General features: G+C 43.3%; 1 protein-coding gene across 3 annotated transcripts in view; it reads left to right on the plus strand.

Annotated features, from left to right (window-relative positions):
• Positions 1-27,686, plus strand: part of PITPNC1 (phosphatidylinositol transfer protein cytoplasmic 1) — a 257,577-nt gene that overhangs the window by 102,438 nt on the left and 127,453 nt on the right. For 2 of the 3 annotated variants that reach the window (XM_038546820.1, XM_038546822.1), the window contains exons 2-3: positions 17,824-17,901; positions 27,209-27,357. In XM_038546820.1, coding sequence (XP_038402748.1) covers positions 17,824-17,901; positions 27,209-27,357 — 227 coding nt within the window. The remainder of the gene's footprint in view (positions 1-17,823; positions 17,902-27,208; positions 27,358-27,686) is intronic. The other variant, XM_038546821.1, reaches the window with a different exon arrangement.

Below are 27,686 nucleotides of genomic sequence, written 5' to 3' on the forward strand. Positions count from 1 at the left end.
CTTCTTTGTTTGTTGTATGCTAAATCTTTGATCATCCTTTTAATGTGACCACTTTTGTCTCTTCTCGTTTTAGTTCTGTCTCTTGTAAGCAGAAAGTCACTGGGCTTTCTTTTACAAGCCCATATGAAAGTCATTTCCTCTTAATATGGAAGTGTGACTTCTATTTATTATTACAACAAATGGTACAATCTCATTTCATCCATTTTATCTCTATTTTTATATTTTTCTTTTAATGTCTACTGCTTTCTCTATGCGCTTTATCTTCTCTAGCAATTTGCAAATTCATGTCCTGTTGTTAATTCTGGTTCCTACCTTTAGGTTTTTTAAGAGCATTCCTCAACCTTTCCCTTTTTGGATTATCAAGGTCAAGATAATCAGTACTTGAAGCCATAACTTTGTATCTCTACTCTCAGTCCCCTTTCATGAACTTGCATGCCACCTCCACCTGTAATAATATGTGGAACTCAGAGTGCTAGTCATGCTTTTTCGCATTGTATATTATGTTTAAGTTTTTAAATGGTCAACCAGTATTATATCATATTTGCAGTGATTTTTAAAAAGACTTTCTTTCTTTCTTTCTTTCTTTCTTTCTTTCTTTCTTTCTTTCTTTCTGAGACAGAGTGTGTGCATGAGCAGGAAGGAGCAGAGGGGGAGGGAGAGGGACAAGCAGACTACACTGAGTGCAGAGCCCTGGGCTCGATCCCAGGACCCTGAGATCATGACTTGAGGGGAAACCAAGAGCTCAGTGCTAAACCAACTGAGCCACCCAGGTGCCCTGCAGTGATTATTCAATGTATAATGCTAGATCTTTTATACTTTGACTTACCCTATCTTGAGCTCTTAATTTTTAAAAATATTTTATTCATTTATTCATTTATTTATTTTAGAGAGAATGAGTGGGGGGAGAGGGATAGAGAAAGAGAGGGAGAATCTTAAGCAGATTCCCTGCTGAGCTTGGAGCCCGACAGGGGATGACAGGGGATGACAGGGGAATTAATTTCATGACCCTGAAATCATGATCTGGGCCAAACTCAAGTTGGGCACCTAACCGATAGAACCATCCAGGAGTCCCTTGAGCTCTTAATTTTTATACCTCTTAGACATCTAGAAGATATCTTCAAGTATTTGTTCTTGGGAACAACTGTAGGGTTTGTTGGGGGGGGGCAGAGCCCTTCAAAATATACAGCAGCTGGGTCATATTCCATAAAATTTTGGAATCACTCTCTTTTCCTCCCAAAATTCATTTGATTTTTTTTTTTTTTTTTTTTTTTTTTGCCTCTGGCCAGCAACGCTAGCTTCTACTTCATTATGCAAATCACACTGGTGCTTGCCATCATGGCCTATTAGGCTGCATGCTTTGTCTAGTGGTTGATCCTCTGTCATAAGTCCACCCTTGGAGCCCCTTTCCTGCCCTCACCGGTACTGAGATCATGACCTCCCATCTCAATCCCTTTATGTTTTTTTCCACTATCTCCTTCTTCCCTCAAATCATCTTGCTTGGAGAATAAACTGTGTGCCAGGTGGATATTAATTAGTGATACTGAAAGTTCACTTTATTGTGGGCAAATACATAAATCATATTTAACTGGCTTGTACCAAATGGGAAAGTTTCAATATATTTTAATGTGAAGAGAAAATACTGAAGAAAAGAGGAGCAAGAAAAAAGTGACATAGGCCTTTACACAGATATTCAGATTAGATGATGCTAAAGATCTGTAGGAGTTTCCTGAATATACAATCTCCTTATAGATTTAAGATGTTCTTTGTTTCTTCTTCTTCTTCTTCTTCTTCTTCTTCTTCTTCTTCTTCTTCTTCTTCTTCTTCTTTCTTCTTCTTCTTCTGCTTCTGCTTCTTCTTCATCGTCATCGTCGTCGTCATCGTCGTCTTCTTCTTCTTCTTCTGGCTTCAAGTTTTTATTTAAATTCTAGTTACTTAGCATAGAGTGTAGTATTGGTTTCAGGAATAGAATTTAGTGAGTCATCACTCACATATAACACCAGTGCTCATCACAAGTACTCTCCTTAATGCCCATCATCCATTTAGAATATCCCCCCCCCCCACCTCCCTCATCAATCCTCAGTTTGTTCTCTATAGTTAAGAGTCTCCATTCTATTTTTTCCAAACCACTGCTTTCACCATGGATTTTGGTCTTTGGAGAAGATGGGGGTGATCCTCCTGGGCTGGGGAAAGCAGTAGTTTTCAGAGATTTAATTGGATTTTAGGGGTGCCTGGGTGGCTCAGTCAGTTAAGCATCTGCCTCTGGCTCAGGTAGTGATCTCAGAGTCCTGGGATCAAGTCCCACATTGGGCTCCTGCTCAGTGGGGAGTCCATTTCTCCCTCTGCTCCTCCACTGTTTGTACTCTCTCTCTCTCACTCTCTCTCTCTCTTCCCCTTGCTCACTTTCTCAAATAGATAAATAAAATCTTAGAAAAGATTTAATTTGGTCTTAGGACTAAAGCTTACAAATTCTGAAAATATGTGTTAGCACACAAGCCGAATACAAATTTTTTTCCACTTAAATCACTTATTTCTTATTTGAATGATAAAGTCAATTCAGAACAGGACTTGGCTATTGATATTGTCTTGTACTGATAATAAAAATTCAATTCAACAAACATCTTCTGAATACTTACTAGGTGAAATGTACTTGAGTAAATGAAAATTTTTAAAATTCTTATTCAGTAATTGGACATTGATTAAATTATACTCATACAAGGGGATATCTTATGCAACCATTAATAAATTTTGAAGATGGGCGTCTGGATGGCACAGTTGGTCAAGTGTCTGACTCTTGGTTTTGGCTCACGTCCTGGGCTCTACGTGTGAGATCAAGTCCTGCGTCAGGCTCTGTGCTTAGAACAGTTTGCTTAGGGTTTCTCTCTTCTTTTCCCTTTGCCCCTGCTGCCCCCCCCCAAAAAAAATCCCAAAAATCTTTTTTTTTTTTTTAAGATTTTATTTATTTATTCATGAGAGAGAGAGAGAGAGCAAGGCAGAGACACAGGCAGAGGGAGAAGCAGGCTCCATGCAGGGAGCCCAACAAGGGACTCGATCCCAGGTCTCCAGGATCACACCCTGGGTGGAAGGCAGCACCAGACCACTGAGCCACCCAGGCTGCCCACAAATAAATCATTAAAAAAATTAGTTTTGAAGAATATTTAAGGATACAGAAAATGCTAATAATATCATCAGTATTAAAAAAGCACTTTACAAAATGATATATTTAGTATAATTTCCAATTTATCGAACATCTTTTTTGAAATACTGAAAAGAATATGTACCTAAATGTTAATATTATTTCTAGATGAGTAAAAAGAAAAAAAAAGCCAAAACCCCAAACCCAAATCTTTTCCATATTCTAATTTTTCTATCATAAAAAAATGATTTTTTTAATAATCAGGTAATAGTATGATTTTGCTGGCTTGATTTTTAAGAACATACGCCTGTTCTATAGAATTATAGGGAATGGGCACCTTTGACCTTTCAAGAAAGGTGGGATCAAAGCTGGTCCTTGAAGAGAGATCAAGTTTTAGTAAGTGAATAGTCAGAAAGAATAACACGTTCCTCCAAGCAGAAGAGTCTCGTTAAGAAAATGTGCAGTCACAGCAAATGAGCCGGGTGGCTGGGCCAGGTGGGGTGAGTAAGAAGAGCATCAGGGCTGAGTTAGGGGGAACATTGGAAATTTTAGTAAGGAGTGCCAATTTTGCTCTGAAGACTGGGGAAAATCCTTAAAGGTTTTAGATTTGGGGTGAGAGAAACAGATCAGGGGTAGGTCTGTGTGTTAGACAAGTGGTTCTGGAAGGAGTGACTGATAGGGTGAATGGAAGGAAGCCTAAGGATCAGAGGCGGGGAAACACTTGGGAGGTGTGCTTCTCGTTTCTTTTCTGTTCCTCTAGCTGATCCTTTTCCAGACATCTTTCTGGGTTCTCATGTTTCTCCTACCGTAGTTGTTGGGTCCTCCTGAATGCTGCGGCCCAACCCCATTATTCCGTGGCCCTACTGATGTGCGGAATGCTCTCAGTTTCAATCTGGAGCTCCAGCCTGGATCTCTTTCCTTGGCTCCAAACCAGTATGTGTTTAATTATGTCCAGTTCACCTTTATCTGCCCTCTGACTCTCCAGCTTTCCAGAAACATCTGTCTTTCTTCCAGAGTCCACTCCTTCCTCTTCTCTATCTAGACCTTGAGGATAGTCTCCATTTCCCCATCCTACCAGTTAACTCAAGCTTGAAACTTGAATGTCCTCACAAAAGACACCGAAGGACAAATACTGTGTGATTCTACCTAAAATTTTAAGATTTTACTTATTTGAGAGAGAGATCACAAGCAGAGGGAAAGGGGTTAGAGGGAGAAGCATACTCCTCACTGGGCAGGGGGGCTGCCCCAGAACTCGATCCCAGAACCTCGGGATCATGATCTGAGCCCAAGGCAGATGCTTAACCGACTGAGCGACCCAGGCACCTTGTAGGATTCTACTTATATGAATAGAATAGTCAAAGTCATAGAGATAGAAAGTCCCTAGAATAGTCAAAGTCATAGAGATAGAAAGTAGAATGGTGGTTGCCAGGGGCTAGGGGAAGGGAAATGGGGAGTTAGGGTTTCATGGGGGACAGAGGATGATAAAAACCTTTGATTATACTTGCACAATATTGTGACAGTAATTAATACCACTGAATGGTACGCTTAAAAATGATTCAAGTGGTAAATCTTAATGCTGCATACATGTTACCATAATTAAAAAACTTAAAAAATAATAAAGCCTGTTCAACTTGGTTTGAACTAGTTTCTCCCAGACTTATTTGACTATGGAACCCTCTATCCCCCTTCCCCTCTCAAAAAAAGTGTTTTAAAGAGTAACAATATTCACGTCATTTCGATGTCAAAGGAAACACTTTGGGGAACATTCTCATATTTGGCGGGGGGCAAAGGAGAGGAATTAAGGTGCTTATTGCTTCATACCCTGTTGAAACTCATTGCATTTCCTTAAGAAACATTATTAGAAATGGTGGTTGGGCTTTTATTTAGGGGAATTATGGGTCAGCTAGTTTCTGGCCTGACCTAATGACGTTATTTCTGTGGGAGAGGGTATTTGGAGATTTAAAACGCTTTAGCCTGAAAAGGAAATTGTGGAACATAGTTCACTCAAATTGGAGACAGATTTACTTCTGCAAGTCTAAGTATACAATCTGTTCCCTTTATGCAGAGGTTTGCAAATTATTTTGGGGGATAGGAGGGTCCGCCTATTTTGGGTAATTTCCAGGCTGTGGTCACTATCTTCGGTGTAGATAGGTTGAAACTCAAGGTTGACCACAAGGAATTCTGTGAGAAGAGGTAGTGAGACGGGCGGCTTCAGGCGCTGCATTTCTTTCTCCTTCTGCCAATCCCAGGACCCAGACCAATCTGGGTCTGAAGCAGGAAGTACTTTAGAAGATCAGTCCATTTGGAGGTTTAATGTCTTAAACCCATTTGCAGGGGTTCCTGGCTGGCTCAGTTGGAAAAGCGTACAACTCTTAATCTCCGGGTTATGAATTCAAGTCCCATATTAGATGTTAGAGATTACTTAAAAATAAAATCTTAAGGGGCATCTTAAGGGCACCTGGGTAACTCAGTCAGTTAAGCGGCTGCCTTCGGCTCAGGTCATGATCCCAGGGTCTTGAGATTGAGCTCCTTGCTCAGTGGAGAGTCTGCTTCTCCCTCTCCCTCTGTCCTCCTGACTCCCCACCCCTGCTTTTTCTCTCTCACTCTAACTCAAATCAATAAAATCTTAAAAAAATAAAATCTTTAAAAATATATCTGTAGATCTGAGAATCCAAGCCACCCTTAGGCTCCTTTGGCCAGGGTTGCCCACTTTCAGGACCACCCTGGCCCTGCCTTGTCCCTGACCCCTGTATCCTTAAATGTTCAAAATTGACATGCTTATCCTCTTCTTCTCTCTCAGCCCCTCTCTGGTAACAGCCCTCCTGCCTGTTTAGATGCCCAGTCTTTGGCTTTGGTTGCCTCTCTGAACTTCTGTTTTGGGAGTCCATCTAATGCCCCAGGCCTGCACAACTCAAGAGGGACCCCTGGTGCAGTACACAATCTATGTGGCAGCCCATGTCCATAAAGTGGTAAATCTGGTCCCTTCCTTAATCTGTCTACCCTCCTCCCCGGGAGCTGGAATCCTGCCCTGAAATTTCAGCATGCCAATTTATTTCTTTACTTGGAAAGTACATTATCCTTGTAAAAACTTCCCACCTTATAGAAGTACATTTCCCGCAACCCTCTCTTAGGTAATTGCAAATAAAAATTGGCATATTTATATTCTTTTAGTTTTTTTCCCCCTCCTGTTCCTATACTAGCACACTCGTGTGTACTTTTTTTCCCTCCATATGTGTGCACTTTACTGAAACTCCTACTATTCCTACTGTTTGGCAGCTTACTTTTTTTTTTTTTTTTTTTTTTTTTCACTTAACTATGCATCTGGGGCATCTTTCCATTTTGGCAAGTTGAGATATCTTTCATGATTTAATGGCTGTATTGTATTTCATTATTTGGATGTACCTTGATTTATCTAGCTGGTCCCACTGATAGACAATTGGAGATTATCCAGCTTTTTGCTACCGCGTATAGAGTAGCCCTGAATAACCTTAAGCATATAAATCTTTGCGCAATTGCAGAAGACTTTCTCCAGAAGAAATTCCTAGGCAGAGTAGCTGGGTCTTATGGTATAAACATCTTAAATTTTAATAGCCAAATCCTCTTCTTAACGGGTTTAACCACTTTGCTCTCCCCCACAGTGTGGGTGAGAGTTTGTTCCCCCATCTCACCAACACTGGGTAGCCTTTTAAATATTTACTCATCTGGGGGAGCCTGGGTGGCTCAGTCAATAAAGTGTCTGCCTTAGGCTCAGGTCATGATCCTGGGGTCCCAGGATCGAGCCCCTCCCCCCCCAGCTGGCTCCCTGCTGAGCTGGGAGTCTGCTTCTCTCTCTTCCTCTGCCACTTCCCCTGCTTGTGCTGTCACTCTCTCTGTGGGTCAAATAAATAAATCAAATCTTTAAAACATACATAAATCTTTACTAATCTAATAGGTGAAAGATGTTTTAGTTTGTATTAACATTTTTTTTTCTACTTGTTCTCTTGTTGCAAAACTGAGGTGACACAGATTACCTGAGGTTGAAGGTTTTTTGTTTTTCATTGTTCATAGGCCATTTTATTTCATTAGGTCCCTGCCCAGGCTTCTACTGATTATGTACTTTTATTCCTTGTTTCAGTCCATTCCCTCCTTCAGACCCCTGTGCCGACAACCACTTCCTGCCTCAAAGCTGCAGGGTGATGTCCAGCCCAGGACTTGTGGTGGGAAAGACTCTGGTTGACTCCCAGCTGCTCCACATATGCTGTGACCTTTGACACTTTTCTTTTTTTTTTTTTTTTTTTTTAATTTTTATTTATTCATGATAGGCACACAGTGAGAGAGAGAGAGGCAGAGACACAGGCAGAGGGAGAAGCAGGCTCCATGCACCGGGAGCCCGACGTGGGATTCGATCCCGGATCTCCAGGATCGCGCCCTGGGCCAAAGGCAGGCGCCAAACCGCTGCGCCACCCAGGGACACTTTTCTTAACTTCTCTGTGTACACCACCCCCCCGCCCCCCCCCCCCCACGCCCCATTTCCTCATTTGAAAACTGAGATGGTAATTTGGCCTTCAGGATTAAATGGGATAATTTTTATGTAAAGCACTTAGTCCTTGCCTCTTATAATGTAAATGTTCAGGAAATACTAATTACTGTTATTATTGCTATAATAAATTGTGCCCTTTGTTTTCTAACTTATGCTTTCTGACCAGTACCAATATTGAGATGGTGAAGGATATGGGGGGGGGAGGGTTGAAAATGGAGCTATACTCAAAACATTCATGGTATTTTTATATCGTCTCCATTCCCATAACTGTCCCAAGGCTCAAGCATTAATGAGGTGGCTTGGCCCTGAATGTAACACTTTGCAGCATGATTCTGATCATGCACCTCTGTTCTGTCTCTTTATAGTAGCCGGGATCCTTGTAATTGGAGGTTAAAACTATATGGCTAAATGTAGCTCACCAATTTCTCGTGTTTATTCCGAGTGTGGTGAGTTTTTTTTCTTTAATTAAAGTTAGTGTCAAGAAGTTAGGACATTGGGACACCTGGGTGGCTCAGCGGTTGGGCACCTGCCTTCGGCTCAGGTCGTGATCCTGGGATCCAGGATTGGGTTCCGCATCGGGCTCCCTGCAAGGAGCCTGCTTCCCTCTGCCCGTGTCTCTGCCTGTCTCTCTAAGTCTGTGTCTCATGAATAAATAAATAAATCTTAAAAAAAAAAAAAGTTAGGACATTAATATAAAAATCTAGATTTCTAACTTTTCTCGAGAAATAGGAAATGTTGACAAGCATCCACTAGAGCTGGGTCACTGCGGTCTCCTGTAGACAGGTTTCCAGCCCACTCTGCTTTTTGTCCTCTCCATGCCCTGAAGCTGAGTATCGTTGTTAATCTGTCACCGCAATGCCTGTTGTTTTGCGTAAGGTAGAGGAATATTTCTTGGTACACATGTATCAAGATAAAAATACTAAAGCAGACATATTTCTATATAGAAGTGAAGGATATGCCCATGGATTTAATTTGCCAAGGAATTATGTGATTTTAGCCTTTGGCTTCATTCATTGAACCCACCTGCCAAGGCCTGGGAGCTAGGACTCATGCATGGATCAGTGCTAACAGCCTGTCCGTAGGGGGCACTCCCGAGCTCTCTCTTTCCTCCTTTTACCCCAGTGGTTCTGGTCTTAAACTGGACATTTAAAAAAATACTCAGACCTGGATATTGGGGTATTCAACTCCCTGCCTCACTGCTTTCCCAAAGAGCAGGAGAACCTTTTTGGATGGATCAAGAGAGGAAGGTTTATTGGGTTTGTATCTTGGCGCATCTGCTGTCTTCCTTGGCATACTGTCCATTGGGATCCCCAGGGTCCCCCTAAAAACTGAGGGCTGTAAGTTCTGGGACTCTCAGGCTTTGAGGCTGCCCTGCCCGGAAGGCCAGGTAGGCGAATGAGACCAGCCATGCCCTAGTTCTCAGGATGGAGAGAGAATACTTCCATTCTTTCTTTCTTGTGTTCTCTTCTTTGGACTCATCCTTTGGTCTCAAAGTAACAACACAAGGGCCAGATTCTGGCTATGGACTTGGGGACAGTGCAGACATACTGCTGGGCTCTAGGCTCTGGTACAGCTCTCCTTGGGCAGCAGGGGCCTACCAGCTAGCTCCAGGCAGTGGAGTCCCACTCACCAGGGCTTGGGATCCACATTGGGGTTGAGGCCAGAGCTTCACCTTGTTGGCATGAGTACTGCCTCAACCAGAGCTGGCTCTTGGCCAATTTCCCCCCAAAACTGTGGCCTAGCATGGTCAGTAGAGGACCTGGATGTGAGGCCCTGGCAGTGGGTCCCACCATCCAATCTGAGCATCATAGTACTGAGCCCTCCTGGCTTCCTTCCAGCTCAGACAGAATGAAACACCCCACCCTGTGTTCCCAGGCAGCCTGCCCTTCCTTTTAAAGTCATTTTTTGTTTACGTGTCTATTTCCCTTACTAGAATCTAAACTCCTTGATTGTACATTACCACATTAACATCTCTGGTATCCAAGGCATAACGGGTGTCCGATCAGTATTTTCTAATGGATTTCATTCTTAAAAATTGTATTGACTCTTTTGCCATGTGAAAAACTGTTTTCTAGGTGCCATGGGAATATAAAAAGTTTAAAATGTAGTTTATATTCTAAAGGAGCTTGTTTACTCAGTGAGCAGTTGTTTGGTTATCTTTCAGTTATTCAATATTACTGCATTTCTAAGATCTAGTCAGCTTGGCACTGGGGATACAAAGATGTCAAGGTGTGGACCCCACTGTCAAGCAGCTTCCTGTCTAAAGGGGAGAGAGAAAATGATATAAAATAAGCACAGCACAATGTGATAAGTACAATGATACGATTTCCCACAACTGTTTAAAAATATAGAATAAGGGGGCACCTGGGTGGCTCAGTGCTTGGGTGTCTGCCTTTGGCTCAAGTTATGGTCCCAGGGTCCTAGGATCCGGTTGCGCATCAGGCTCCTGCTTCTCCCTCTGCCTGTGTCTCTGCCTCTCTCTGTCTCTCTCATGAATAAATAAATAAAATCCTTAAAAATATATATAAAATAAAGCATGAATAGCTCAAAACAGTAGGGGAAGAAGTACCACAAAGCAGGGCATGGCTTGGTAGTTGTCAGGGGGAAGTAAAGCTCAGCCTTCCTAGTGGAAACTTGGAGAGGCACCAAGAAGTGTCCTCTGGGAGCTCCACGGTGAAATCACTGATTCATGGCGCATGTCATAACGTAAAGAGAAAGCCTTCATTAAAACACCCACCTAACTCTGGCTTAGTGCTTCCTACACTTCTTTGACTATAGACCTCTTTTTCTCTTTCCATTGCACATCCTATGGGCTATCATTTCTTAAAATCATTTGAGGGAAATGCTGGTGTATGTACCATCTGTACTGAGGTAGTTGGTGGCTCCTAACATTTTTGGGAACATGGACCTTTTGAGAAATTAATGGTGGTGGAGGGGATTGTACACACTTCATTGCATTCCTTGAAGCCTATCCAAGAACCTTGTCCATGGTCAGGGAAAGAAAAGAAAGGAGCAAATCCCAGTTAGGAGGGATGTGTGTTGGCCAAGACAAAAAAGGCTGGTGAGGATGGGGCTTGGTGAGGCCATTCACTTTGGCTGGGGGTGGGGAGGGATCATGCAGGGAGAGGGAACCATGGGGGGTGCAGGGGGAGTCAACTGTGGAAGGACTGGAATGGCCTGGCACAGAATTGTGGCACAGAATCAGCAGTCCTAATGACCAACTGACTATGAAGGTCAAGGGAGATATGAGGCCAAAGATGACTTTACTTACAGAGACTAGAGTCTTAGTAGGATTATTTACAGAAACACCTAAAGTCTTATGGCTAAAACTTCATTCAACATGTCAAAACCAATGTTATTATCATGTTGAAATGCCCCCAATTTGCCTTTATTAACTAGTGCTGAATCTCCCAAGTGAAAATTCACTTTAAGAATTGAATTTGCCATGTAACTGGGCATCCTACCTTGAACAGTTAAAAATCAGATTGGTCTGACTTCTAATTTTAGAAGGAATCAGGCTGACCTTCATTGCGCTGTTGCTAACTGGAGCCCGTTACCTGGGTGACTAGATTTACAATATGTCAGTATGCAAATACCATCTGCCCAAGAGGAGGAAGGAAGAAAGGCCTTCCTCCTCTGGGGGTTGTCAGCGGTTCTGGAAATGTCTTCCTCGGGGAATGGGGCGGAGGGCAGAGTACAAGAGAAGAGAAAGGAAAACCAAAGAAGACGTGATTTTTCAAGGAGTTTGGGATTTGCCTTGTGGACGATTCTATAGGGAACATCATTAGGGGGTTATACAGGTGGGGTTGAGATTTTACGTTGCTTCTGGAGGAGTGAGCAAAAGGGTAGTGTATAGTATTTCTCACTTTATTGTATCACAGAACACTTCGATTCAGATCATTGCAATAGCTTAATGCAGCCTTTGAATATAGGACTCTTGCCTTCCACAATGTCATCAGGAACCTAATTTCCAATTGATAAGAGCATATGAGCTAGAGAGGAACCCGCTGCCTTGATGGGGTGAGCTTTCAAGAAGGATGAACTAGAAGCAGATATTTCGTTTCATTTTCCTACACGTCAGGTTGACTGGGTGAGCTGAGGGGATTTTCTCCCACAGAATATCTATATTCAGCTCTTGTCCTGAGTATTGTTTCAGGCTGAGATTTAGAATCACATTTGGAAACATTGAGATCCAAAGGCAGGGAGCTTCTTTTCCTTTTCATGACATAACTGTCACGTCAGCCATCAGTTGCAGGAACTTCTCCCACCCACGCATTTTGTGAGTCCAAATTAGATGGACTCATTAATTTTAATTTTTACTTTAAAATCTTGGGGACTTCTGTGAGTGGGTATGCTTCCCTTAATTACTGTGTGTCACGATTTGTTTAGGAGGGAGAGTTTCCAGGAGCAGGGCCGAGAGCGTTGGGCTCCTGGCTTCTAATTTTGACCCACTGGTAACTTCCCCCATGACCTCTTCTCTCCTTTGGCACTGCAGTCTCCCCCACTTCTTTTAAAAACTCCTCCCAACATCAATATGAACCTCTCAGCAGCATGGGAGTGAGGAAAGTCACTTAACTTACCAGTGTGCTTTCCCCAGCCTTATAAAAAAATAGCCTTTTATTTGGATGTCAAACAAGTGGCCAAGGAGATTATGCCAGAGACAGGGGAGAGTGGATCCTGCAGCCAGACTGCCTGGGTTCAAATCCCAGCCCTACTATTTCCTCCTGGGTGACTTTGGGCAAGTTGTGCAGCCTGTCTGTGCACGAGTTTGCTTATTTGTAAAATAGGGCTAAAAATACTTACCTGCCTTGGGGCGCCCAGCTGGCTCAGTCGGAGGAGCTCGTGACTCTTGATCTCGGGGTGTGAATTCGAGCCCTACGTTTGGTGTAGACATTACTTAAAAATAAAATCTTAAAAAAAATAGTTACCTACCTCCAAGGGTTGTTATGAGGATTAAAGAAGTATAAACTCTTTATTTTTATTATTTTTTAAAAACGATTTTATTTATTTGTTCATGAGGACACAAAGAGAGGCAGAGACATAGGCAGAGGGAGAAGCAGGTTCTCCGTAGAGAGCTTAATGAGGGATTGACCCTGGGATCCTGGGATCATGACCTGAGCCGAAGGCAGACGCTGAACCACTGAGCCACCCAGGTACCCTGTATAAGCACTTTAGAACCATGCTGGCCTAGAGAAGTTAGAACCTATGCAGCTTTTCTTAATATTTCTGTGGGGTATCGTCAAGGGTCCTGGAAAATAGTGACATTTTGCTGTAAGCAAGAAAAATATCTAGGATTTGTTTGTAGGCTGTGACATCCGCCTTCCTTCTTGCCAAGCGAGTGCCATCTTCACACAGGTCAAGCCCTATTTTCCATGTGATGCCCTCCTGAACAACCAAAAACCCTCACTGCTCCATCCCTCAGTCTTTGCATACTTTTGGTCTGTGTCGTTAAATAATTAGTATGTTCGGATGTTGCCCCTTTAGCTTCTAATTGTCTGTTGTGTCAAATTTAGCTCTTTGTTGTCCCTGCAGAGTAATGAAAAGATGCCATGTGGCTGGATAGTTGCCCATGATATTTGTTGATTGGATGTGCCCAAGTGTAAAATATGATGATAGAAGCAAACAAGGCCATACTTGGCGCATAGCTTACTCTTAGCTTTTGAAGTCACTTGTTTGACTTTCTTGCTTCTACAAGTAACTGAAAACTATCAAAAGTAAGTATGACACCTTATGGGTAGGGTTGTAAAATGGTGCATGCAGTTGCCATTGAAAACAGTGTGACAGCTACTCAAAAGGTTAAACACAGAGTTACCATGTGACCTAGTAATTCCACCCTTAGGTATCTAACCAAGAACTGAAAGCATATGTCCACACAAAGACTTGTACATGTATAAACATGTTCTATAAACATAGAAGCATGTATAAACATGTATAAACATGTTCTCTGTTCTATAAACATAGAAGCATTATTCATACTAGCCCAAAAGTGGAAACAACCCAAATGTCCATCAGCTGAGAAATGAATGAATAAAATGTGGTATGTCCATACAATGGAACATTATTTCGTTAAAAAAAAGGAAGAAAATATTTTTTTTTTAAATATTTTATTTATTTATTCATGAGAGACAGAGAGAGAGAGGGAGGCAGAGACACAGGCAGAGGGAGAAGCAGGCTCCATGCACCGGGAGCCTGACGTGGGATTCGATCCCGGGTCTCCAGGATCGCGCCCTGGGCCAAAGGCAGGCGCCAAACCGCTGCGCCACCCAGGGATCCTGGAAGAAAATATTGATACATGCTACAACATGGATGAATCTTAAAAACATGATTCTAAGTGAAAGAAGTCAGTCACAGAAGGCCACATATTGAATAATTCCATCTATATAAAGTGTCCATAGATACAGAGCATATGTTATGGGTTGATAGGGGCTGGGAGGAGGGAGAGTGGGTAGTGAATGCTAATGGGTCTACTTTCTTTTGGGGATGATGAGAATGTTCTGGAACTAGATAGTGGTGATGGTTGTACAACCTTGTGGATATACCTACCAAATTATGTACTCTTCCCCCCCACCCAAAAAAAGGTATGAGAAGATCCATATAGTTTAAAGTTATTTCCAGGATTACTTTTTCAAGAGTAGTTGTCACCTAAAATAGAATAAGAAGTGATTTAGTTCGCAAGGAAAAAATGAAAAATGCAAATTACCAAGAATGGCTTTTTCATCCCAAACCTTTGCATGTAAATCATAACGTGTGTGGTTCTAAGTCAATTCTCAGAACGGTTTGCTGCCTTCTTAATTGTGATTCTAGAATTAACTACATTCCTGGCTAGGCCATCAAAATAATACTGAATATAGCTCCTATCACAGAAATGGAAGTACCTTTTCAGGTCATGCCCACCACCAGGTTCCCTAAGGTAATAATAACTCATGGCTGCCTCTTTGTGGTGTGCTTACAAAGAGTGACAAGAATTTGTGACTGTGTTGGGGCCTCTTTGACTTAAAAGAGTTTATTGCATTGAGTTTATCTTACATTTGTTGTCAGGGCATTTCCAAAAGACACCCTCCACCACCCAAATAATCACTATCTCAGTCCATCTTTGTTTCACCAAAAGGGTCTACTGATTGACATTTTATAGGATTGAAATCTCTCCCAGGGTTGTTTGGTACTTACTTGGAAAAAGAGTTTGAAATGCCCAAGCACCACCTAAAATGGGCTTTACAATAGTGTGAGATTCAAGAAAGAACCTAGAGTTGGTAGGAGAATTCCACTTCTAGGTATAAACTTAAAAGAATTGAAAGTGGAGACTCAAATAGTTCCTTGTACACCAATGTTTGTAATAGCACTACTAACAATAATAGTCAAAGGGTGGAAGCAACCCAAATATCTCTAAGCGGATGAATGGATAAATAAAACATAGTATATCCACACAACAGACTATTACTAAGTCTTAAAAAGGAAGGGCATTCTGACACATGCCATGACGGAGATGAGCCTTGAGGACATTTTGCCAAGTGAAGCAAGCCAGACACAAAAGGACACACACATATTGTGGGACTCCACGTATATTCCATACCTAGAATAGCCAAATCCATAGAGGCAGAGAGGAGATTAGTGGTCATTGGCTGGGGCAGGAAATGTTGGGAAGAATTAGAAGTTGCTGTTGTCTAATGGGTACGGAGTTTCTTTTTGAGATGATGAAAAAGTTTGGGAATGGGCTGTGGTCAGAGTCAAACAGCATTGTAAATACACTTAACACCATTGAATTGTACATTTAAAACTAGTTAAAATGGTCAATCTTCTTATGCATATTTTACCATAGTAAAAAAAATAGTAATAAAATAAAAAAATCTATGAAGAGCAGCTCTTCCTGTTCTCATTTTGTCTGCTACATTCTCTTTTCTCCCAACCTTTTGGAAATGTGATAAAATCTATTTCATCATGACGTTGCCTTGGGCACCTGTTCCTGTCCTCCCTTAGGGGATACACAGAGAATTGGTAGGGCTGCCAACTGTAGACACTGGGAAGACAGGACCACGACCACTTGGCCTTTAAAGTACCAGTTGATAAAATATCTCTCCAGGTCATTAGAATGAGTCTGGAAGGAAAGAGAGGAGCTCAGAAGATAGATCTATTAATGTAGTAATTCCTGACATTGTAGCCAATTCACTCTGTTTTGCCTATCTTCATTAACTGTCTCAGGAGAGCAGGAGTTGACAACCACTTGCTTTTCTCAATCAATTATCTGCTGCTTTTTACCAAGGACAAAACACTCCGAAGCTGCTGTTGCTGTAAAAGAATGGTGTCTTCCCTACAACCAGCCACATGCCCTACAACCACTGGCTCTAGGCTACAGGTACCATGTGTGTGAAACCTGGAGCCTCCCCTCCAAAGTGAAGTGAAGAAAGATAATGGAACTTTCCAAACTTAGATCCCCAGATAGAACCTGGTCCTGACTCTTAGCATTGCTAGATAGTTCGCTGAGCCATCTAGCACTTAAGCGAGCAAAGGAGTTCAGTGACCTTCAAATGTTATTCTAGGCATGAAGTGGCTTGAATAACTCTTTTCAAAACAGTGAGAACTCCCATTGTTCAATTGTAGTTGAAGCAGCAAGTGCTTCTCTTTGCATTCAGTTGCCCTTCTGTTCTCAAAAGGTCTCAAAGACTCTAATTGCTATTATTCTTGCAAATATATTTCTACTTTTAGCCAATACTACAGCTTCCATGGATACTAATGGTCATTTTCCTAAAAGATTGGGAGGTGCAATAATAGGCTTCACAAACAGGAAAGACCCTCTTTCTGGAAAGCCCTGCCGTCTGCAGAGTAGATAGACCTCTGTCCTGAAGACCTCTTCGGTTATTAGGAGGCCAAGGTTAAGGAGCCGGGCACTGATGAGGGTGTGGCAAGGAGATGGTGCATTTTCTGGGGAAGCTCTATCTCCGCTTTTTCCCCCTTTTTGGTCTCGTGCTTGGCTGTGGGTTTATGTTCTATAGTAAACACAAGTGCCTTGATTGCTTTCTAAAGGTCAGACCTGTCACCAAACCTCTCCATTTACTGGAGTTGTGGTCGGTTTCACATTTCTCAGCAAATGGTTTGATGGCTCTGACAGAGGCTTTGGCTTCTTGCATCTTGTAGTCTTACATCTTCATGGAGAAGCTCCTCTGGAAACCCTCCTCTTCGCCAGGGACCAGGTCTGGCCTGTTCATTAGCTCTGCTTCCAGTGTCTGCTGGGTCTGGCACACACTAAAGGCTTGTTGAACGTGCAAACCAGAACGGACAAGGCTCTCCCCAGAACCAAGACTGTCCCCACAACCACTGGATGGAGAAATTTTGTGTTCTGCCTTGGTCTTGAGTTGAGTTCTAGCATTTCCTGTCTTTGCTCTCTTAATGGGTCTTCCTGGCACTCGATGATGGCTCATTCGTGCAGCTTCTCATTTATAAACCCAAGGGGCTGACACCTCCTGCTCTAGCCGAAGCTTATAACATAGCGGATATATGCCGCATCTTATCATTTTGGCGATTCAATATTGTCATCAAATGAATTATTGGGATAAAAATGTCAACCCAAGGACAAGCCAGTGTGGGAAGGAACAGATCGAATGTGCATTCTTATGTTTCCTACACTATAAAGAATGTCGTTACCTCCTTGTCCTAGGGCAGGTTAGATGACACCGAGTGTCCTGGGAACGATTTGCAGTGCTGTGGCAGCCAGGGGCCGGGAGTTAGGCTTGCACCAGCACGAAGCCTATCCTGAGCATGAAATTGCTTTATTTCTGTTGAGTTCAGTCCAAAACTTAGGTGAAGCATCAGTGTATGATGCTATTTATATGAGTTTGTCACAAAAGGGGAATTTTTTTTTTTGAATTAAATGTCCATAATCCAGCTCCTTCTTAAATCTTTTTTATCAGCTTTTTCATTCCTGCACCCTGGCATAATGACACAGGTATTACGTAAACAAGACACCTCAGAGGGCTGCTTATAAAAATCCAAGAGAAAAGATAAATATGTGATGATACACTGATATCTTGGAAATATGAGCTGCCGGTTTGTATTTTCTTTGTGGGATCGGATATTGGTTTTCGTGGTTTATTGACCTGGCAGGGAGAGATCTGACGAAACACCCGAGAACCTTACACTTTTTTTTTTTTTTTTTTGAAACCTCCTTGTCTACATGGAGAAATCTGGACATGGAATCGGAGAGCCAGAAAGACGAAGTCGTGTCCTTGCAGAACCCAAAGCAGATCCAGCCCTGGAAGTAAAAGCACACACCACCTTCCCAAAAGAAAAGGAGTTCGAATCCGTCCTCCCATGAGTTGCCCTGAGCCAGAACGCCAGGCTGACTAGTGAAGGAGGAGGGTGGGGGTGAGGCTGTGAAATGTGATGGTTATGTTCAACAAGGAGCTAGTGTTTTTTGTTGACTCGTGTTGAGGGTGGTGGGATCAGCAAGCACACCTTTGTATTCAGCTAATCATTCTTTCCCTTCTGTTACGATCTTTGCAGGATGTCATAGTCAAAACCATGTTACCTGGGAGCCACAGCATTGTAAATGCTCCGGAATGCTAATATTAATAAAGACCTTTAACTTTAGGGCACCATGAGCCAGACAACTAACTGGCATAGCAGGAATCAGGGCACTCATCCAATAGTATCTCTTAGGGAAGTCCTTTATAGTTCTCCTGTTGGCTCAGCTGAACACCTTCAAGTTAGTTTCCAAACCAAAGATCCATCAAATGTAAAAGTCCCTGTCCTTTAAAAAATTTTTTTCATAATGAAAAAAGTGTTTTGTTTTGTTTTCATAATGATAAAAATAGAATCACTGATAGAGGGCTACCTTGAGGTACAAAGCAAGTAAACCAGGCCCAGGGAAGGATGACAGTTTGCCAGGCTTTTTTAAAGAATTGTGATGAGAGTGAGGGGTTGGCTAAACCGGATGATGGGGATGAAGAAGTGCATGTGTTGTGATGAGCACACTGGGTATTGTATGGAAGAGTTGAATCACTATATTGTACACCTGAGACTAAAATTACACTGTGTGTTAACTATACTGGAATTTAAATAGAAACATAAAGAAAGATAATCAAGATGAAATAGACATTGCATAAAATTGACCATCTCAACCATTTGTAAGTGTACAATTCAGTGGCATTGAGTGCATTCACAGTATTGTGCAATCATCACCACTAACTATCTCCAGAACATTTTCATCATCCCGTTACACACTAACTTCCCATTCCCCCTGGCAACCACCATTCTACTTTCTATCTCCGTCAACTGGATTACTCTAGGTATCTCGTGTACATGGAAGTTCTCAGGCTTTTGTACATTTAGGACGCGTTCAATCTGACTACCATCTACTAAAATTTTTACAGAAGGAAAAGATAATCTTGGGCAGATAGTCCAATGTTCGTCACACAGGTGTGTGGCAATAGCTTGTTCTCACGTCCCTTACAGAAATTAGCATAACAGGGAAATGAGTGAAACAGAGCTCAAGACCCAGTCAGCTCTGTTGCCCAACAGAAGGAGCCATGGCTACGGCAATTTGTGTACAGTTTTACATTTTACAAAGCGTTTTAATTTGTAAGTTGTTTCTCACTTGATTCTCACCATGTCCTTTGAGGTATTTTTATTAGTCCCATTTTAATGATCAGAAACTGTGGCTCAGATAAATAAATTGTCTAAGGTTACGCAACTAATCAAAGGCGGCATCAGGACGTCGGCTCCAGGCTTTCGATTTTAAAACCTCAGTGCCTTCCACCATAGCACACTGTGAGCAATTATCACCTCTCTAGAGCCCAGGTAATCGCCAGTCCTCAGAAAAGGAAAGCTTCTCCAAATGTATCCCTAATTGTCAGTGCTCCATCTCGTTAGCTTGGAGACACATGGAAACCCTTGCCTGACCAGCCAGCCTCAGAAGTCTTGGTGTGGCATAATGGCCTGGCTCTCAGTGCCCTTTGGGTAGATTAGGGTCTAGACCAGCACCGTCCAGCAGAAATATGTGAGGCACAAGTGCAAGCCACAGAAGTTATTTGAAATTTTCTAATAGCCACATTAAAGTAAGAAGAATCAGATGAAGTTATTATTTTAAAGATTTTATTTATTCATTTGAGAGAGAGAGAGAAATAGAAAGGGAGGGGCATGAGCAGGAGGAGGGGCAGAGGGAGAAGCAGACTCCCCACTGATCAGGGAACTAGAAGCAGGGCTTGATCCCAGGACCCTAAAATGATGACCTGAGCTGAAGGCAGATGTTTACTGATGGAGCCACCCAAGCAACCCACAGGTGAAGTTAATTTTAAGAATAGATTTCAGTCTCCTGGTATATCTAAAACACTATCATTTCAATATGTAATCAACATACAAATTATGTGTAAAAACATGTTTTGCTGTTGTTGTTACTAAGTCTTCAAAATCTAGTGTGCATTTTACACTTCCAGCCATCCCAAGTCAGATGCTAAATTTTCATCAGAGGCATCTGATCTGAATTTAGATTTCATAAAAACTTCCAGTTGAAAAAGTAGATTCATATACCCAAGATGTTTCAACTGTATGTAAAAGTGTCCTCATGGCTGAATCAAGTGTCAGTTTTACTATTTAAATTAATTAAGGGATCCCTGGGTGGCACAGCGGTTTGGCGCCTGCCTTTGGCCCGGGGCGCGATCCTGGAGACCCGGGATCAAATCCCACGTCGGGCTCCCGGTGCATGGAGCCTGCTTCTCCCTCTGCCGATGTCTCTGCTTCTCTCTCTCTGTGACTATCATAAATAAATAAATAATTGAAAAAAAATAAAATTAATTAATTAAAATGAAGGAAAATTTAAAATTCAGCCCCTCCTTAACACAGGCCACGGGTCAAATGCCTACTAGCCAGGTGGCTATCATGCCAGACAGCATAGGTCTAGGTGAACAGCTAAGGCCGGCCCAGACTGGACTAAGGACCAGTGAACTGGAACAGGAGGCAGCACATTTTTTTCTGTAAAGGGTCAGATAGTTAATATTTCTACCTTGCAGGCCATACAGTCTCTGTTGAAAGTATTCCACTCTGCCACTGTATGGTGAAAATAGCCACAGAATGAATGGGCAGAGCTGTGTTCCATTAAAACTTTCTGTAAAAAACAAGCCGCCCCCCCACCCCCACGCCCCCGTCCACGCCCCAAGCAAGCAAGCAAGCAAGCACCAACACACATAGTTTGCCAACATTAGTCCTGGTGCCTAGCTGTGCTATGGGTTTCGGAAAACAGCCAGATCTAGTGCCTAGCTTTCTGAGAGGAGGTTGTTAAAAGCTAGACTCATTGTATCTCCTTCCCTGTGTGTAATTACAATTTTGGCACCACTTGGTATGAAGACTGTAATGGACCTGAAGATAAAACGCTTCAGACTCTCTTTTCAGTGGGCATTTTGCGCATCATGAGGCAATTGCTTCATTGTGCTTTGAGGTCCATGTATTGAGAGCGGAGAAAGCTGGAAGAGTTTTGACAAAAACATGAATAGTGGGTGTGAATAATGTGGGAAACTCTGAAGAACCGCAAATTTCTATCACCCTCTGCTTGCTCCTCTGTCCACACAGTCAGAGAGAGACAGGCAGGAATCATGCCCATTTCACAGATGGAAAAATACATGATACTGTGTTAAGTCAGATGGACAGATGTCTCTTCATGCTTATTAGGTTATGTGGCATCCAACAGTTTTGATGGTAAAAGCAAAAGTAGATGTACATTTTGATTCATGGTCTGGGCCTTTCGATGTCCTGAATGGTGTTTGGGGAATAATTCCATCCAGAGTTGGTAATGTTTATTACAAAGCAGTCTCCACTTTTGACATCTTGATGTTTAGAAATGGTATTGGGACCAATGGAGGCAGAGAAAAGGAATAGGAAGGGATGACACAGGGATTGATTGGAAGGACGATGACAGCTCCTCTTGGTTCTTTAGGGTGGGGAAATATGAGAGCCTGGCCTCACAGAGATCTCTGAAGCTCAGCACTTGGGATGGGTTAATTAAGTGAAAAACAGTCATAGTTTGGGGTTCTCTTGTGCCTAAATCTTTGAGTCCAATACTTGTGGCAAGTGTGATGTACAGTTTTTGGAAGTGCTCAATTAATAAACTATATACTCAGAGTTTTGGCTTAGGGTCACCCTTTCTAAAATCAAGGTTTGAGGATGAACTGTATTTTTTTTTTTTAGATTGATTTATTTGTTTGAGAGAAAATGGGGGGAGGGGCAGAGGGAGAGAGAATCTCAAGTGGACTCCCTACTGAGCACAGAGCCCCATGCAGGGCTTGGATCTCACAACCCTGAGATCACAACCTGACCCAGAATCAAGAGTTGGACGCTTCACTGACTGCCCCACCCAGACACCCCAAGATTGAACTGTATTGAGTAACTTGATTGTGCCCAGTCATAGTTTGCTGTAGTATCCACTGATAAAAATATTCAGCTTCCCCAGGCACATTTATGCAACTTTGCCTTCCCTCAAATTTTGCAGCTCTATCAAACATGCGGCACTGTGTGCATGTGGGAAAGATCTAAATCCCCATGATGTTTTTTGACTATGGAGATAATTATTTGGGGTAGCTGTTCTGATGACGGCTCACATGGAGGCTCAGCCCTGCAGCGCAGAGCTGTCTCTAATCGTGATTGCCTGTAATGATGATTACCCAAACTCTGGAATTATAACAATAGATTTTACAAAGTTAGAGCATAATTGCTCCCCTATTCCATATGTGGGCACAGTTTAAACAACTTTGATCTTTCACATGATCTCAGACTTCAGTTATTCAGCTTCTGAAATAGCAAAGTTCAGAGACAGTGGCTCTCAACTCTTCCCTTTTTCAAAATCATAGAGTGAGGCCCAGAGTTGTGAAAGCCATTCACCTGTAAGAGAAATAAGGGCTGAAGTTGGGTAGAGAAGAAACAGTACAGACCCGTGGTGTGCAAATCCCACCTCTGCCACCCAAGCAGCCACACATGGTCTGAAGAAAGTCGCTTATGTCTTAGGCTCGGTCCTCATTTGCAAGTCACTGTGAGTGTGAAGTCATCAGATCTGTTATCAGTTCTGTGGCCTCAAAGTAAATGATCAGAGTAGATACAAAGAGGCCTTCTGAATCTTTGCATTTTGCAGCCTTCCTTTGACATACAAGTTTTTTTTGGAGAAGGTGATGAGAAATGTGGTGTTTTCACTAAACTAGAGATAGAGCTTTGCAAAGAAAAGAGTATGAAAGCGGAAAGAAAAGACAGGCCCCCAAAAGATGGAACATTGTGACTTTGGCACCACATGCTTCCGAGCAATTGTAGATGAATACCTTCACTGAATTTGCTCCAGTGGCTCTCAGCATTTAGCGTACGTTCGAGCCAGGTCCCCAACTTCCTTCTCTCTCCCCCCAGGGTCTGGATATAAAAGGGCGGGAATGGTCTGGGATCCACCGTTTTGAGGATTATCTCTGGTGATTTGGAGATAGATGGTTCAAGGCCTGTCTGTCTTGCCCTCTACCCTGTCACCGAGGGACTGCTTAATGCATGTGTCTGTGAGTTAATTTGTGGTTTAAAAACAAGAACAGAACCTCTGCTTCTGGCCTGCCCAGCTCAGATGGCCACAACCAGCAGAGCAGGCCTGACCTGCTGGGGAGGGAAAGAAGTGACGGCCGCTGGGCCCTTGACCATCGCCTTGAGTGTCCCCCTGTAATGTCACCTACGTTACTGCATCCACTGTCTGTTGGTCGCCCCCAGACTGACGTTATCCTAGTGAGCTAAGGCTGGCGTCTGCCCCACACTGGCTCCTTCAGGAGCCGTTGGAATGATCAATGAGGCTGAGCGGCCGGGCCCTTCCCTGGCCGCTGGTGAATCAGCTGTCGTCTGCCTCGGTTCGTTCCCTTCTCTACAGAGCAGGAAGCACTTGAGCCGGGGCTGACTCGCGTCTGGCTAATGGCCCTTCTGTGTCATGCATTGTCCTTGATGTCATACATCTTTCATACGTGAGCAGGCTGGAGCTCCTAAAGACGCTATAGCGGTAGGCCTCTCCCTTCTGCCAACCCGCCCCCCCGCCCCTTAAGCCCTTGATGGGATTTTGGTTTTAGGGGTTTCTGCTTCAGAAGCAGAGCCAACACTTAAAAAAAAAAAAAAAAAAAAAAAAAAAAACTGAGGTGAAACAGCACATAAAATTCATCATGTTAAGGTCAGGTCAGTGGCACCCAGTACATCCACAGTGTTGTGCAACCACCACCTCTATCGAGAAGCAAAACGCTTTCATCACCTCAAAAGGGAACCCTGTGCCCATTGTATTTGTTTGCTAGGATTGCCCATAACAAAGCACCACAGCCTGGGTGATTGAACAACCAGAATTTTATTTTATTTTATTCTTAAAATCAGGATTCCTATTTTATTTTTACCTATTTTTTCAAAAAGATTTATTTATTTATTTATTTATTTTATTTATTTATTTATTTATTTATGAGAGGCACAGAGAGAGAGGCAGAGACATAGGCAGAGGGAGAAGCAGGCTCCCCGTAAGGAGCCCAATGTGGACTCGATCCCGGATCCTGGGGTCATGCCCTGATCCGAAGGCAGATGCCCAACCGCTGAGCCACCCAGGTGCCTCAGGATTACTTTAAAAATATATATATTTTATTTACTTATTTGAGAGAGAAAGAGAACATGCAGGGGTAGTGGTAGAAGCAGGCAATCTGCTGAGCAAGGAGCCAAATGTGGGGCTCCATCCCAGGACCCCGGGATCATGACCTGAGGTGAAGGCAGACGCTTAACTGACTGAGCCACCCAGGCACCCCAAACAACCAGAATTTTATAGCCTCGTGGTTGTGGATGCTGGGAGTCCAGGATAGGGCGTCAGCAGGCTGAGTTGGTTCTACCTGAAGGCTGGAAGGGAAGGAGCTATTCCAGTGAGTCCTTTGCTTATAGATGGATGTCTTCTCTTTGCGCCTCTTCATGTTGTCTTCCTTCCAGGTGTGTCTGTGTGTCCACCTTGCCCCTGTGTGTAAGGACACTGGTCCTATTGAATTAGTGCGCACCCTAAGGACTTCATTTTAACTTGATGACTTTTGTAAAGACTGTCTCCAGACAAGGTCACATTCTGAATTACTGGGCTTTCAATGTAGGACTTTGGGGAAACAGAAGTCAACCCATAACACCCATTAAGCAGTATCAATATTAGTACTTCATTCCTTTTTTTGTGACTAAATGATATTCCATCCTAGTCAAACATTTATTTTTTGAACAACAAGGACAAAGCAATTGCCAGTGAAGTCTCCACCCTGTGGGTAGCTGAGCATCCTTCCTGTTAGAGGTGTGTGTGCCCATCTGCATAAGGTGGAGTGTGAGCTCAGGGTGTATCTCAAGAATCCCCAATCTGTAAACTTTTTCTTACTGTTTTCTTTCTTCTTTCTTTTTCTTTTCTTTTTTTTTAAATTAAAAAAAATTTTTTTTAATTTTTATTTATTTATGATAGTCACACAGAGAGAGAGAGAGAGAGGCAGAGACACAGGCAGAGGGAGAAGCAGGCTCCATGCACCAGGAGCCTGACGTGGGATTCGATCCCGGATCTCCAGGATCGCGCCCTGGGCCAAAGGCAGGCGCTAAACCGCTGCGCCACCCAGGGATCCCTCTTTCTTTTTCTTTTAAGATTTTATGTATTTATTTTGAGAGAGAGAGAGTGGGGGAAGAGGTAGAGAGAGAGAGAGAGAGAGAATCTCAAGCAGGCTCCATGCTCAGCCCAGAGCCCGACATGGGGTTTGATCTCAGACCCCACAACCATGACCTGAGCCGAAACCAAGAGTCGGATGCTTAACCAACTGAGCAGCCCAGGCGCCCCACTGTCTTCCTTCTTGAAAGAGTTCCAGTTAGTCTTTACGAGCAAAAGTAGGAGCCAGACATACTAGGGGGAAGCAGGTCAAGCTGCTGATTGAAAATACATTCAAAGATAGATTTTATCTTTGATTTCTCTCTCTCCCTTTCCTCCTCTTATCCTCAGCACTCCTTCTTCCCCAAAATGTGCATAGTGAGTGCATGCATGTGTACACGTGTGTGCGCGCGTGCACACACACACACACTCGTGTTAGAAACATTCTAAGTGCGGATCATTCTCGGGAGGGCTGTGGCACAGGTAGTACTGCCCTTCGAGAAAACCAGCCTGCTGCTGTCTTTTATGTTGGTTATGTCATGGTCACTGGGTTTGGCCCTTCGGGCTGCCCTCAGACTAGAGGTTTTCTGATGTTCTTTAAGTCCCCTCTCTGCACCTGCCTCACAATGAAAGAGGGACCTTTGGAGGTATGTGTCCTCTCGGTCTTAGAACTGATGACACTGTTCATTTGTCCATTTCACCTGCCCCCTCAAATTAAAATCTATTTCTCTCTCTCTCTCTCTCAAATAAAAATAAAAATAAAATAAAATAAAATAAAATAAAATAAAATAAAATCTATTTCTCTCTCTTGTGGACAGACAGGAGATCTACATCTGTGCTGGCCTGGGCTCTTTGGGGAACAACCCAGAACAACCCATCATTATTTTGTTGCAGACTCAGGCTTCTTTTCCCCATTGCATGGGCCTGGATGATGGGACACAATGTGTGTGTTCCTTCCCACCCAATCAGCAGGAGGGGCCACAGAAGGGTGGCATCATCCTGCCTCCTGGCCCTGAGCAGATATCCCTCTTGCAAAAATCATTTTACTCCCTCCTTCCTCTCTCTCTGTCTCCCTATTTTCTCCACCAAATGAGTTTTGCCCACTTTGAAAGATCACTGGGGGAAGATATGCCTTTTGGCCCTGAAGTTTTCAGAGAGGCAGGAAGGAAAGTAGAATAACACAAAAATGCAGCCAGGGCAGAGAATGTTCACATTGCATGTTGCTCCATATTGTCATCTTCCTGTAAGTACCTGTGGCTTCTGGAACCTCAGGCTGGGAGGCTCTACACTGTGGGTGGAATCGCACAGGACGGATGTTAAGGATGCAGTAGACTTTCCTCATTGTGGATCAGCCTGTGGAGTACAGCTTTCTGTACTGGAGAAAGTACATCTGGAGTTTGTTAAAGCTTCCAGGTTTTACTGATGTCCAGCCACCCTTTAGAACTGCTGTTCCAGGGGACCGAGAGTTGAATGGTTTGACATAGGTGACGGAAAAGATAGGTGACATCTAATCCTCTTGTGCCCAGCAGTGCAGTTAATTAGGCAGAAAAGGGATAGAAATAACACATCCTGGCCTGTTTGTTGGCAAACAAAATAGGGCGTTAGCACCATTTAACCCCGTAGGGCCAGAGTGGAATGGGTGACTCCAGGGCTTCTTGCCGCTGCCCGTGGGTTGGGGGGCTGCTAGACCTGAGTCTGCCAGCCACCCCGGCAAGCATCACCCTGGCGATGCAAACTGTTCACGGGAACACGCCGTGTTCTACACTCGACTCACAACTGGTTCTTCTCTTCGCTCCGGAGGAAAAATAACACCAGGCCCATGTGTCTGCCTTCTTTTCTGGCAGAAAGTGTTGACTGTAGTTGATCGCTGCGCCTGCTGAAGGGGGGGTGTTGTCAACGTCAAGCAGTGAGGCTGACCTCTCTGTCACTGTGTGTTTTGTAGTACAAAATCGGGCAGCTGTACATGATCAGCAAGCACAGCCACGAACAGAGCGACCGAGGAGAAGGGGTGGAGGTCGTCCAGAATGAACCCTTTGAGGATCCTCACCATGGCAATGGGCAGTTCACCGAGAAGCGAGTGTATCTCAACAGGTAAGTCATGGCAGCTGGACATCCACCTTTGGGCTCTCCCACCACACAGGAGCCTTCCAGCCCTACCCTTACGGCTGATGGGGGTGCTGTGTCTGGGTTAAAAAGGTGACTTGGAAAGTTATTACATCTGCCCTTTCCATCCACCAGTCTAGTTGCTTCCAAAACCAGAATCCCCTGCCTTCTGCAAAATCGTCCTCAATTGCATTTTCATTAAGGGGACCTTTCCTCTTACCTTCCCATCCCTTGGATGACATGTTAAGATGAAATCTGGTCTTCTCCCCTTGGGTCAGTGTTAGCAGTGGGAAAGAGATGGCTTTGCCTGTAAGTTG

Source organism: Canis lupus, chromosome 9 (genome assembly GCF_011100685.1).
Source record: "Canis lupus familiaris isolate Mischka breed German Shepherd chromosome 9, alternate assembly UU_Cfam_GSD_1.0, whole genome shotgun sequence".
NCBI lineage: Eukaryota > Metazoa > Chordata > Mammalia > Carnivora > Canidae > Canis > Canis lupus.